This window comes from Hetaerina americana, unplaced genomic scaffold (genome assembly GCF_022747635.1).
Source record: "Hetaerina americana unplaced genomic scaffold, ioHetAmer1.1.p SCAF_11, whole genome shotgun sequence".
NCBI lineage: Eukaryota > Metazoa > Arthropoda > Insecta > Odonata > Calopterygidae > Hetaerina > Hetaerina americana.
Genome location: NW_027286181.1, coordinates 37715372 through 37728699, shown reverse-complemented (window position 1 = coordinate 37728699; position 13328 = coordinate 37715372). Strand labels below are relative to the sequence as shown.

General features: G+C 34.4%; 1 protein-coding gene across 1 annotated transcript in view; it reads right to left on the bottom strand.

Annotated features, from left to right (window-relative positions):
• The window catches only part of rad50 (DNA repair protein rad50), a 45852-nt gene that overhangs the window by 26442 nt on the left and 6082 nt on the right, over positions 1-13328 (bottom strand). Inside the window, exons 6-12 of the mRNA XM_071599600.1 lie at positions 12595-12807; positions 11819-11973; positions 7832-8006; positions 3056-3209; positions 2760-2859; positions 375-514; positions 171-296 (exon numbers count right to left, since the gene is read on the bottom strand). Of these exons, the coding sequence (XP_071455701.1) occupies positions 171-296; positions 375-514; positions 2760-2859; positions 3056-3209; positions 7832-8006; positions 11819-11973; positions 12595-12807 (1063 nt within the window). The remainder of the gene's footprint in view (positions 1-170; positions 297-374; positions 515-2759; positions 2860-3055; positions 3210-7831; positions 8007-11818; positions 11974-12594; positions 12808-13328) is intronic.

The window sequence follows — 13328 nt, the reverse complement described above, 5'->3', positions numbered from 1 at the left end:
TTTTGCATCAGGGGATTATTTTCAAGGTAATGGGTATTTCATAGAAAAAGGGCAATCACCCATTAAAAAACATTATTATGATTATGAAGCCTTGGCAGTATGAAACATCCCTGACAAATTCAATAATGACAAGAGTAAGTAAATTTGTTTGAGCACAGTCGTTCACTTACAATCTTTTAATGTCTGCTTCTTTGCTGGACTGAGACTGTTTGTAGACATCCAATTCTGCCTGTTCACCACTCTGACGCTGAAGGCTGTGGACTTCTTCATTCACTTCACTTAATCTCAACTGTAATCTGAAATACCGCTAATTAACTGCTTATCATCACATTACAGAATAGTTTAAAAAATTATACCATGCATTATACACTTACCTATCCCTTTTTTCTTGAAGTGCAATTATTGCTAACTTTTCTGATTCTAAATCAAAAGTTGTTTCTTCATCCTTCAGATCATTCTCAGCTCTTGCTAAGTCATCCTCAATTTTAGTAAGACGTCCAGCAGATGACTGTACCTAATGAGAACACAAATTAATAATTATCAAATTATTTGATACATCAAAGTTGCTTTTTTAATTAATTTTAAGTTTATAGTGTTTCATAGCCAAACCAACTTTTGCAATTAGTCTAAAATGATATGTGTAAGCATTTTTAAATAGTAAGCACCAGCTTGGAAAACAGTTGATGCTCTTTACTCTCAGTCACCTTGGAGGCTCTTACTCGTAGAGATTCGATAATACCCACCAATAATGGAATTTTTTTTATTTTTTATTTATATAAAATTATCTTCAACATTTTAACGAGGGTTTAGCATTAGAAACTTCATGAAGTGTCTTGGGGTAACTTTGACACACAGTGTAAGATGGCGTGTCTACATATGAAACAGACCAGCTAATTACTACAATTGGGAGACAAATTTACAGCTCAAGAACAATTTTCAAGAAAAATTACTGCAGAGCAGTAAATTTTCCTCTGATATACCATCAATTCAAGATCATTATACTTGGCTTGCCTCAGACTCTAGAAAACTGGACAATAAAATCTTTAGCAATGTAATTCCCTTGATATTTTTATGAGGAAAACATTAATGTGAAATTAACACTCGTACACAAGATACGCACTGGAGAAAAGAATTATGAAATCATATAAGATCCATTATATATTTGGTCCTATCCCAGATATTCTGAAGAGCATTTGCTAAATGATAACTTGAAGAAATAAATTCCTTTGTTGATCATGCCAAAGGCATCAATTTTTTTGTTGGTCACCATGTTTATTTCTAAATTCATTCCTTGATTGCAATACATGTTTCATTATTTGGAAGAAACGTAATGAATCACTGGCAAAGGAAAAGGGGACAAAGATTATATTTCAATCAGTAAGAAAAAGTGTGCCAAGAAACCAAAAATGTATGAAGTGTGATCATTTGAATGGCATAGTGGAATGTACAAACTTTTATCAATGTGCCTTGAATAATCCACAGCTAAAAGACACATTGAGACAGGTTTCTTAGACAAATACATTTTTTCTATTTTTTTCACCCTGTTCTTATTATACATATGAATACACAATTCCCCCTATAATCTGACATATGAGATTTAGGGAAAACAAAACTTCATCTTCATCACTATTTAGATCTATCAAACAAAATTGATTATTGTACCAATTACAATTGCCGCTGAATTAAGCTCAATACATGCTCCAAGACTCCATGCCAAAGGCAAGATTAATGAACATTTATTTACAATTACCTTATTTTTGTAGTTTATTTTATTTTACATTGCAATAGAAGTATGTTGCTTTTAAATTCTAATTTAAAAATAACTTCTGTGGGAAGCTTGCATTTTCTGAGAAGTAAAAGGTAAAATAATATTCATTATAATATGTTAACAAATGCTTACTTTTTATATTGAGTTGAAAATTTCTGGTCAGAAGTGAACATTTTAGTTTTGGCTATTTAATAGTATTTGATTTTTTTGGAAATCATCCATCCTGATAAATATAAAAAAAACATGAACACAGTAATCAACCCGAAGGTCAGTTTAGTAGGTGATGGTAGAGTTCACCCAGTACTAAGCCCTATATGGCGTGTGAAAATTCACACATCAGGGTCAGGGGGCCAGTTCCTTTCCCTGTGCCAATTATAGTTTCCCAGGAAGACCGGGTACCCAAAAAATCACATAGCTTGGGTGGAGCTGCAGGTGCCCAGAGTGCCTTGCCCGGGAATCGAACCCGGGACCCTGGTCCCGGTCCCGGTCTGGTCAGGAGTCCAACGCTCTACCCACTGGACTACCGTGACCCACCTGATAAATATTACAAAAGCTAAAAACTCTTTCACTATTCAATACTATTCAAAGATATTATCTTAAAGCAGAGGTTCCTATTGCACTGGGAGCGTACCTAATCACAGGGCATAGGAAATTGTGTTGTTAGTTAGCTATTGGGTAATAGTGTTTATACATTTAAGGCCTTTAAATGAGATTAGGTATTCATGTTTTAAGACATTTTACATTGTCAAACAAAGAGTAGTATGAGTAGCTCAGAGTGCATACAAATTTAAAATAGTATGGGAGTTGAAAGTTAAATCATTCCTAAAATGGAGAAGCCGTGGCCACCACACCAGTCGAATTCAACATAGGTTAAAGCTTTGGAAGGACAATGCTAACTTTAAAATATGACATAAAATACATTTTGTTTGATAAAATAAATTTACTACATAAAATATCCAAAAATGCTAAACCGTATTTAGAATAATCATACCTCAGCAAGGTCAGATTTCAACTTTGACACTTCAGTTTTACTGTCACTCAACTGCTTCGCTTTCATTTGTATTTCTTGTTCAATTTTGACCTTTTTGTCCCTAAAATAGAAAATTATGAAACTCAAATTAGGATTTTAATTTTTTATCACATAGAATAATAAATCCTGAATAAAAATTACTCCCAATTACAACAATAAATAGAATTAAATTATACAAACAAAAATGTACCTGTAATATATGCAAGTAAGGATAAAGGGCATCCTCCTTCAAGAAAGAAGACTTAAGTTATTTGTACCTTGCATCATTCACTTTAGTTTGAAGTCTTGTTTCTTCAACCTTGCGTTGATTGCGGCACTTTTCAAGCTCACTTTCAAGGTGTTTAAATTCTCTTTCTACGTCATCCATTAAATTTTTCACTTCATACTGACTGGGTTCATCTAATGAAGATCCTGATGGCATAATAGACAAAAGATGCTAAAAATATCAACCACAACTTTGGTATAAATGTCACTATAAACATGTAAGACTGCTATGTTTTCCTGCAAGCCACCATGAGGGTTTATGAGAGATGGGGATAATTCACAATCCATTGAGGGAGAGTTGTGATTTCATCATGATACAGGTATTTAGAAAATGATTAGTTAATATCAGACTTTGATAGTTTTGCTAGGCTTGTCTATTACCTTGATTCTTAATTTCATCTGAGAAACTACAATTTTCCAAATCGGTTATTTTACAGTTTATTTCTCTTAACTTCTTACTATTGTTTTGCCGAACAATGTCACAAGTTTTGGACTGCTCCCTCTGAATCAATAGCTGAAATTTTATTTCTTCAATAGGCTACCTACTTTCATGACTAAATTTGATTTCACCTAAGATTTCAAAATTATCATGTGACTCTTTCTGTGTAATCGGAACAGTTTTCTTAGTCAATCAAACTTTCCTAGATATCACTTTTCATTCCTCAGGGTTGAACTTTCAGCCATTGAGTATATCTACTGGTTTGAAGGTGGTAGGTTGCCCTATAGACCTTAAGGTTAGCTGAGATATAAGCATGTGTACTAATGAATAAACAGTCATAGACAATTAGCAATGGTACTTGGAGGATGTTGAAGAACATCCATGGATAAGATGGCTTAAAAATTTCACAAAAACCATGTCATGTCAGTGCCGTGACTTGGCTGACACCACATAATACGCCACCAATTATCTAGATACAGGGCCAGCAGCCCTCCTTTACAAAAATTATAATGTAACACATACAAGTTAAGGAGTAGACAGAGAGTTTGGTACAGCAACTCTCATCTCATTGTAGGGGTGGTGAAAATGATTTCAATGGATGAAATGCTGCAATATGGAAGGTAATGGGAGGCCTCTACATTATGATCAAGAGGAGCGGCAGCAGCTCATCAATTTTCACCCTTTCTTTAATTTACATAAATAAAATGTGATAAAACCCTCTTGAATAAAATATTAAAGAGGTAAACAAGTCCCCAATTAAGATTTCTGGGCAGGGACTATTCGAAATGCTACGACACTCAAATCTGTCCCAAATTTAGTATAAGAACTTTAAATTTCCAGTCAATCCAGACATGAGGGAGAATGTACAAGTAAAGATGCACAAATGGGGTCAGGTACTTTAGACTGGGATGAAATGAAATAACTGAAAGAGGAAGACTTAAGTAATGGTAGTTACAGGCATATTCACACTGACTCTATGAATGGAAATGTGGGAGTGGGCATAATACTGCAGAAGAGCAATGCAAAGAAAGTGAAGAGCTTTTTCAATACAATGAGAGGATCATGACGGTGGAGGTAAAATAGAAATCCACAAATTCCATAATGGTCCAAGTTAATATGCTAAAAACAAACTATGATGATGGTAAAGTAGAAGAAATGATGTCACTGAAGTAATGAAAATGTAATTGGAGAAGGAAATCCAATTATACATGAAGGTTGGAATTTACCAAACTTTCTCAATCCACATCCACTTCTGGGAAACAGCAAATTAATCACACTGTTATTATTTTGTGACTAGTCATAATATAGTCTAACATTTCTTCTGAATCCCAGGCATTTGCTACACATAACTAAGTGGTTTTTTAACTATTTATTAAATCAAACCACTATTGTGGTTTTTTAACTGTTTATTATGATTAAGCCCTGTCTCCTCCAGAACTCTATTGCTTCTTCCCCATGGTCATTCCTTGTTCCTACACAGTAGTCCCCTAACTTACCACCATCACATTTCAATTCCCTTTCACCATAAAATATTTCCTTCCTGGAACTCCCATAATTATTTCTTTTAATTGATCGTACACCCTGTTGATTTCTTCCTCCCTAATTGGTCCGATCAAACATTCTTGAACTTTTTAAACAGCATGCCTCAAGTTGGCTATTTTTTAATCCACTTTGACACATTACAGGATATGTCTGGGGAAACTTCCTGAATAACAAGAACTCTTCAACCATTTTGTTGATACCTAATTTTGTTGACTAGTTTCCACTGCTTATGTGACGGGGTGTTTGTAGAGTGCAGAAAAAAATCGGATCCACAGAAATGGGCCCTTTGAAGGAGCAGCATTTTTCTGTGAAATTCAGCGTGAAATTCTGCAAATCCTTCACGGAAACTTTTGATAAGAGCCATTGATTTATGGATACGACATCAAAACAAAAGTGCAATCTTTACAATGGGTTGGTAAAACATCCCCTACCCCAAAAAAGCTTCACAAGTTCGTCCAAATGTCAAGGTGATGTTGACTATGTTTTTCGATGCAAAGGGGTTTTGCATCATGAATACCTATCTAAAGGCTTGACAATCAACATGGAATACTACCTGAAGGTTATGAAATGCCTAAGAGAGAGAATCAGGTGAAAACGGCCCAAACTTTGGAAGAGAAGCGAGTGGTTCTTCCCTTCCGACAATAATACCAGCTTATTGATCTCTCAGAACTTGTGATTTTTTAGCCAAAAACAAGACTGCTGTGCTTCCCCACCCACCCTGCTCATCAGACCTGGCCCCATGTGACATTTTCTAGTTTCCCAAACTAAAAATCTCTCTCAAAGGAAAAAGATTTGCAACCATTCCAGAAATAGACAAAAATTTGACAGAAGATCTTATATGTTCTATTCTTTCAGGCTTCACTTCATGGAAGTATTTAATATCCATACTAAAAAGAAAGACTCATACTTTTCCACAGATTTTATTATATGATACAACGCGTTTCACCGGCGCTTGGTGAAACGCGTTGTACCATATAATAAAATCTGTGGAAAAGTATGAGTCTTTCTTTTTAGTATGGAAGATCTTATGAAAATTTTGGATGAAGCATTTCAGGACTGTTTCAAAAAGTGTAAACACCATTGGGTTTTTATTAACACAAAATAACAATTCATTTTGAAATCCAAAAGCAGGTATTATAAACATATCCAGGCACAAACCTTCATGAAAAATGAATTACAGCTAAATAACTAACAAACGGAGAAGGAACCAAATTTTCTGTCAATGCCTGTACATTCAATAGCTTGGTAAGTGTTTGAAACACCTTTGATGGAAGACCCATGCCCAATCACAATTTCATTTTATCATTAAATCGATTTTATCGTTAAATTTCAACCCAACTTTGGAAAGTATAACAGCGGGTAAGTTTATGGTTACTTACATGACAAACTGACCCTAATTCTGTGAATATGAATTGTTGTAGAATAATTACCAGCAGATTAAGGAACATTTTCTGAATATGGAAGCATATTTTGACATTCCCTCACCATATCATGATAAATCAAGGCATTACCCCTCAAGCACAAGCTAAGAAAATTATTTTTGTACGATGTTACATGAAATATTATTCATATGAAACAGGAAGCTTTTGACATTGGATCAAATTCTACTACGCATCACTTGGCTTAGGAGCATCTGATATTGAGTTGCTAGTGTATACAGTAAATTGTCAATTATGCAGTAAAAATGAGGTAAATGGTTTCATTGTATCTTTTTTTAGACATGAATTTCATGGTTACCTACATTACATAGCAGTCACTTTTGCTATTTATGACAGAACCTTAGATTAGCCTCACAATATGAATTCCTTTTTGAATTTTTACACATTTTCGAAGGTACTTAATTTCAGTAACAACACTTGAGTTTCCATTAATATAGAAAATAATTACAGATGTTATGCCATGATTAGTCCAGATGTCATGACATCAATGATACTTGATGTATTTTTCAAAAATACTTTCTAACAAAACAGATTAAATATCATTGAAGTAATTTATCACAAAAAGAGTACTGAAAGATCTGGTGTAATCTGGCATATCAGTTGAGTGTAATCCTCTCAGGTTTTCTATTGGGTTGGTGTCTCCATTGCTGCCAACGTTCCGACAACTGACTCAGTCATCATCCTCAGGACCTCAAAGCCCTCAGAACAATGACTGCGTCAGTTTTCAAAATGTCGGCAGCAATGGAGACACTAACCCAGAGGAAGACCCACGAGGATTTCTCTCAAAAAGCATACTGATTCTTATATAAACAACAGTTCCAGGTTAAACTTTGTGAAATTCCTACATCATGAGGGTAAAAAGAAGCCTAACATTTCCAAAATAAAAATTTAATATTTCACGACCATGGTTTTGATGCTGTGCATCATCATCAGGTAATGATGATGTGCAGCAATGAAACTATGGTCATGACATATTAAATCTTCATTGTGGAAATGTTAAGTTTCTTTTTACCCACATAATACTGATTCTTGTTAGGGATGAACTGGTTTTCTGCTACCTGACATTATGGGATTTATTTTGTCGAGCTGCTATTGCAATTTACACTTCGCACAAGTAGAAAGTTTAATGTCATTAGAAATCTATTTTACAATGGCCCCTTTGACTTCTCCACTGTGGGTGGTGGGTGCGGGTTTCAATGACCGTTGCTGGCCATTGAAACACACATAAATGGTCATGTATTCAAATAATAACCAAACATAATTAATGATCCTTTTCAATATTAATACTATTTCATCAACATGCATATAACATTTGGTATCAGAACAACAGTGGAGGTAAATGGACCTACCATAGGGAACCGTTAACTCCTTTGCTAGTGATTTGAGCTTCATTGCCCTATCTTTTAAAAGTCTTTTGTATTGCTTTTCTTCTTCCTGTAGTCGTCCAAACTTTACTTGTTCGGAGCTCACCTCATCTCTTGCTTTCTTCTCTTCCCTCTCTGCCTCCTTTGACTTCTCTTGAAGCTATAGCATTTTGTTTGAAGAAAACAAATAGATCCCCTTTAAAAACATGCTTGAAAGATTCTACTCCAAGAGCAGTTTACTGGTAAATACATTTTATCACTAGTTGTATCACTTAAACTCATGATGGTACCATTCAAAGTTTTTAGCAACAAATAAATACATAGGTACATATTCCATGCTAAATCCTGAATCAAGCAGAAATATCATTTTATGCATACTAAAAAGGTTATTTAAACAAGAATGCAGGAAATGTCTAATAAGCACATTGCCCTTTACTTCGTCATTAGAAGGCCCAAAACCATCTTAGATATTACCTTGCAATGCAAAGGCTTCCCATATCATAACCAAAAATCTTATGCTGAACATATCGGTACTTTTATTTCTTACACAACTTATTTTAAGTTCTTATGTAACCTAAACTCATTTGACACTCTACAAAAGCAGTGTGTGGCAGTCTGGGTCATCAGTATAAATTAATTGAAGAGTCAGAATGAAAAATCAGAAATTGGATTAATGAGCACATAGCAGCCTTTGCAATTCAATCTTATGAGTCAACATATTTTGAAAATAAAAAGGTAGCGTACATCTGAAACTCAGCATAATCAGCGCATGAATGGGTACTAAATAAATCTTTATTGAAAATTATACCATACCAATCAAATATTTATTCTTTTGTCTGTAATTTGGCAACATTTTCTTGGTTGCCAGTATCTTTTTGAGGGAGAAAAAACTCACATTCAAGATTACCTATTTGAAGGAGAAAAAGGCCAGTGGAGGATTTCCATTTAACTTGTAATCCAGAAGCCCTTTTCTTCAAACAATAAGTTAATCTGCAAATCCTAATAAAATAGACTAGAAGTAATATAAAATATTCAAAGTCTGTGGTAATTCAAATTCAAAAGAAGTAACACATGCTGAACCATTTTTCACCATTAGCAGACTCATGTGCAAAGTACAGGGACTTGTAAAATTAACTTGAAGTTTCGATAAACAAACTTCCACAAGTTTTTTGTTTTCTATATCTCCAAGTCAACATAAAATGTGGGTTGTAAATATATGACCTATTATATATTCATTCTCCAAGTACTATGCATAGAAAAAATTGTCATTATTGGATTCAACAGAAAATACATAAGTCTTAAGTAAAATAAAATCATATATATTGTTTCAAAACTTTTTTGTTTTCAATCAAAAATGCATCCGGGAGTAGCAGCATATTATTAGAAAAGAGTTTTAACTTCAATATTGGATAATGACATGGATTTTGTGGATGCTATGCATTTCGGAAAAGTTACACCTAACTCCACTAGCAAACAAAGCATTTGCAAAAGATCCTCAACCTATATTGTGTAACATGTGCACAATTCCTTTTTATAGTGCCATGTTCATGGATGTCCCTGTTGTGAGTAGAAAATGAAGATTACAAGAATATCATATGTTATTACTCTTTGGTGATCTTCAGTTGCCCAATTAAAAAGTCAATAAAAGTTTTTATTAGGAAAAGACAATAAGAAGTTCTGATGGGATCATATTCCACATCAGTATCTGCTGCAAATAAGATGTTTTAAAAGAACCACTTGTGTATAATATAGAACCATGTGTGTATACACTGTATATACACAGTATATGTGACATTGATTTTTGAGCATATCATTGTTAGTTCCATAATGAGACCTCGATAGCCAAGATTTATTGATTAATAATCAACATGGGTTCTGTAAAGGTAGATCCTGCGAAACTTAACTCGCACTCTTTGTTCATGATATAATGCATTCCGGTGAAAGTAATATTCCAGTTGATGCGATATTTCTAGATTTTAAAAAAGCTTTTGATAAAGTCCCTCACTGCAAGTTACTCACTAAGTTGGAAACTTATGGAATACACGGGAGTGTTATAGGCTGGATTAGACAATTTTAAAAAAATTGTATTCTAACAGTCGTCCTGGACGGTGTATCATCCGATACTGTTAAGGTCACGTCGGGTGTACCACAGGGAAGTGTCATAGTGTCTCTTGTTTCTTATTTACATAAATGACCTCAGCGCCGTGGTTAATAGCAGGCTCCGTCTTTTTGCTGACGATGCGATGTTTTATGGGGACATTCGAAGTCGCGATGACAGTCACGTTAGCTAACGACCTAAATGCAATCCAGACTTGGTGTGATACATGGCAATTGGAATTAAATTTGAAAAAATGCGTAGTAATACATTTTTGGGAAAAGAGTAACACCCCCTCATTTAGTTACAAAGTGAAACAAACAGAAATCGCGAGGGTAGATTTCTTTAAATACTTGGGTGTAACAATTACTCACGATCTGTCCTGGGGAAAGCACATACGGGAAATATGCGGTCATGCTAATAAAAAATTGGGATTTGTAAAAAGAGTGCTGGGTAAATGTGACGAAAAAGTGAAGGAACGATGTTTTCTTGCCCTAGTCAGGCCCCACCTAGAGTATGCTGCCAGTATATGGGATCCTCAAGAGATAAATTTAATTTCGGAATTGGATCGAGTTCAGCGGAGGGGGGCTAGATTTGTCAAAAATTATTATGACCAACGCAGTAGCGTAACTACTTTGCCAGAAAATTTAGGCTGGGATTCCCTTACAGAGCGGCGTTTACAATATAGATTAAACTTATTAAAAATATTTAAAGATGGGTCCTTTTCCAATGACATCAAGAACATAATACGAACCCCAACGTATTACGAGCAGAGGGATCACGAATATAAGATTAGAGAGATTGACTGCGAGACAAACAGATTTAAATGGTCATTTTTTCCAAGAACAATAAAGGACCAGAATTCTTGTAATCAAAATCCCCCAGGAGCCGGCTCGACATACTAAGTATTAACCTACAAGGTAGCGACTGCGCATGGTTATACGATTATATTTATATATATTTTTTTGCCGGTTCCCCTTGCCTTACCTTTCCCCATCCATTTGAAAAACCCTAAACCCCCTCATCCCTTACCATTTCCTCCTGGTGCTGCACCCCCTGCCACACACCTTTTTGGTGGCTTGCAGGGTATTGATGTAGATGTAGATGTATGCGCACACATTTTATTGTCAAAACATTGATTTTTGATCAGAGACTTAAATGGAATATGATCCCATTATAACTTCTTATTACCTTATAGTACAAAAAAGACAGCTGCCAGTGTATGAGAAGATGAATAAATAGCATTAACAGAGCTATCAGTAACACTAAAAATTTCATTGGGGGACAACCACACCTTGGTAACAGAAATATTGAAAATAAGATGTAAGACAGGCACGAGATGTGTTCCTGCACAAGGGTTCTGAGACTTCTAAGAGGCATGGTGGGTGCTCACATCCGAATGACAGAATTTGCATAAGCAGGTTTGGTCACAGTTGAAGTTGATGTTACAAGGAGATGAGGCAATTCTTCTAATTTATCAAAGCAGATGAAACTTGACTAAATCATTTTAAACCTGAGAGTAAACAGCCAAGTTCTCTGTGAAGATCTCAGACTTCGCCAACAGCAAAATAAGCCAAAGTAAAGGCATATGCTGGGGAAGTTACACCCACACAATTTTTCAATATTTAAGGAATGCCATCATTGCCATTTGGTACCAACACAAGCAAGTGAAACTATAAGTAAAGGCGATACATTTTCATTAGAGCTTTAAGGAAATTGAGAAAATTATTACAACATTAGTACAATAATAGTAGCACTGCAGTTGCACATTGGAAAGCAAACACTCATGTTGACTCAGCTGGAATGTAACAAGTAATTACATCAAAGTTATCATACATTAGGAAATACATTAAGGATTAAAGTGAAAATAGTCTTACATTCTGAAGAAACCTCTCCTTATCTTTCAGTTCATTAGTGAAGGAATAAATTGCTTGTCGTAGTTCTTCAGTTGATCCAGGATAAATGTTTTTTATTTTGACAAGGAATTCTTTTAATTGTTTCTGTATTCCATCCAACTGGATTTTTTTTGTTTCTAATTATAAAGAAAATAGAAAAATAGTGAAGGCATGCCTTAGACAATAAAATATTTCTCATACTGATATTTATCAATTACTACATAGATCTAACAATTTCTTTAATATGCTATTTCATCGGATATTTTTCCAGGAAGCATTAACAGAAAACAAAGTATTCCATGCATTAAAATGAATTTGTTAACAAATCATTAAGTTTAAAACTATGACCTAAGCCTGCAATGACTGTTAATAAAGTAACATCAATGAAATGGATACTAATGAAGGAAATAAAATTTAATTTAATAATTTCAATTAAACTAGCAGTCTTATGATTCCCATGATCCTTCCAAGTCCAACTTTTGACAGCTTCTTGGCCCATCAAAAGTTGGCATCTGTCATAATCCACTTGCACATATTGAATGTAAAATATGAATTGATTTGCCAAAATGTAATGGTGTACATATTATACAATTAACAGAATGATACATAATTTTGAATGAAAATTTTTCCCCAGGGTAACAAGTAATGACCCTCTAACCAGCTTTCATGTCAAAATAATAAAACCAATGTAATCATTTCAATTATCAATTTTAGGAAATTCATTCAAAAGTCAAGCATTTGAAAACTAAATTACTTACCCAAATTGGTATGTTGCTTATGCACTTTATTTTCAATAGATACAATATGACTAAGTCGTTCCGTGATGGGTCCCAATTGATTCTGATACAATTTAATTTCATCGCGAGAAGTTGCCAAACGCTGCTTCTCAGTGGTAAGATTTTGCCTTTTCTCCTCAGCTTCCTTCTTGTTATTCTCCAAATGTGACACATCAACATTTAGCGTTTTCAAGCCTAGGATGTCAATAATAAGGGCAAATTAAAGAAAGATATATTCTACTGTTTCAGGCTTCACTTCATGGAAGTATTTAATATCCATATTAAAAGTACGAAGTCTTTTTAGAGTGGATAAAGGAAGACAGTTATGGCATTTTGTGCAGCCTAAATTACAACCTGTAAATTTTGCTTAGAAAATTGACTAGCTATGATTCTGCCCAAATTATTATTCCAGTATAACCAAAAAGACACAACATAATTTCTGTGTCAAACGATAAAACATATTCTTGCTAATATTCATGTTTCAGTTTCACTTAATAAATACATGTGTATTGGAACAAAACCTCTTACATTCATATGTTCAGAGTTAATGAATTGGCTTATGTAAACTTAATTGTATTCATTTCAACTTTCTGTAAAGCGTTTTGGAGGAAAGTGCTTACTATTCCACAGTGAATTCCTTGCAATACCCTAATAATGACATCAAAGTAAAAACTGGATGACAAATTTTGAGTGGAATTTTATATTTATTCATTTCA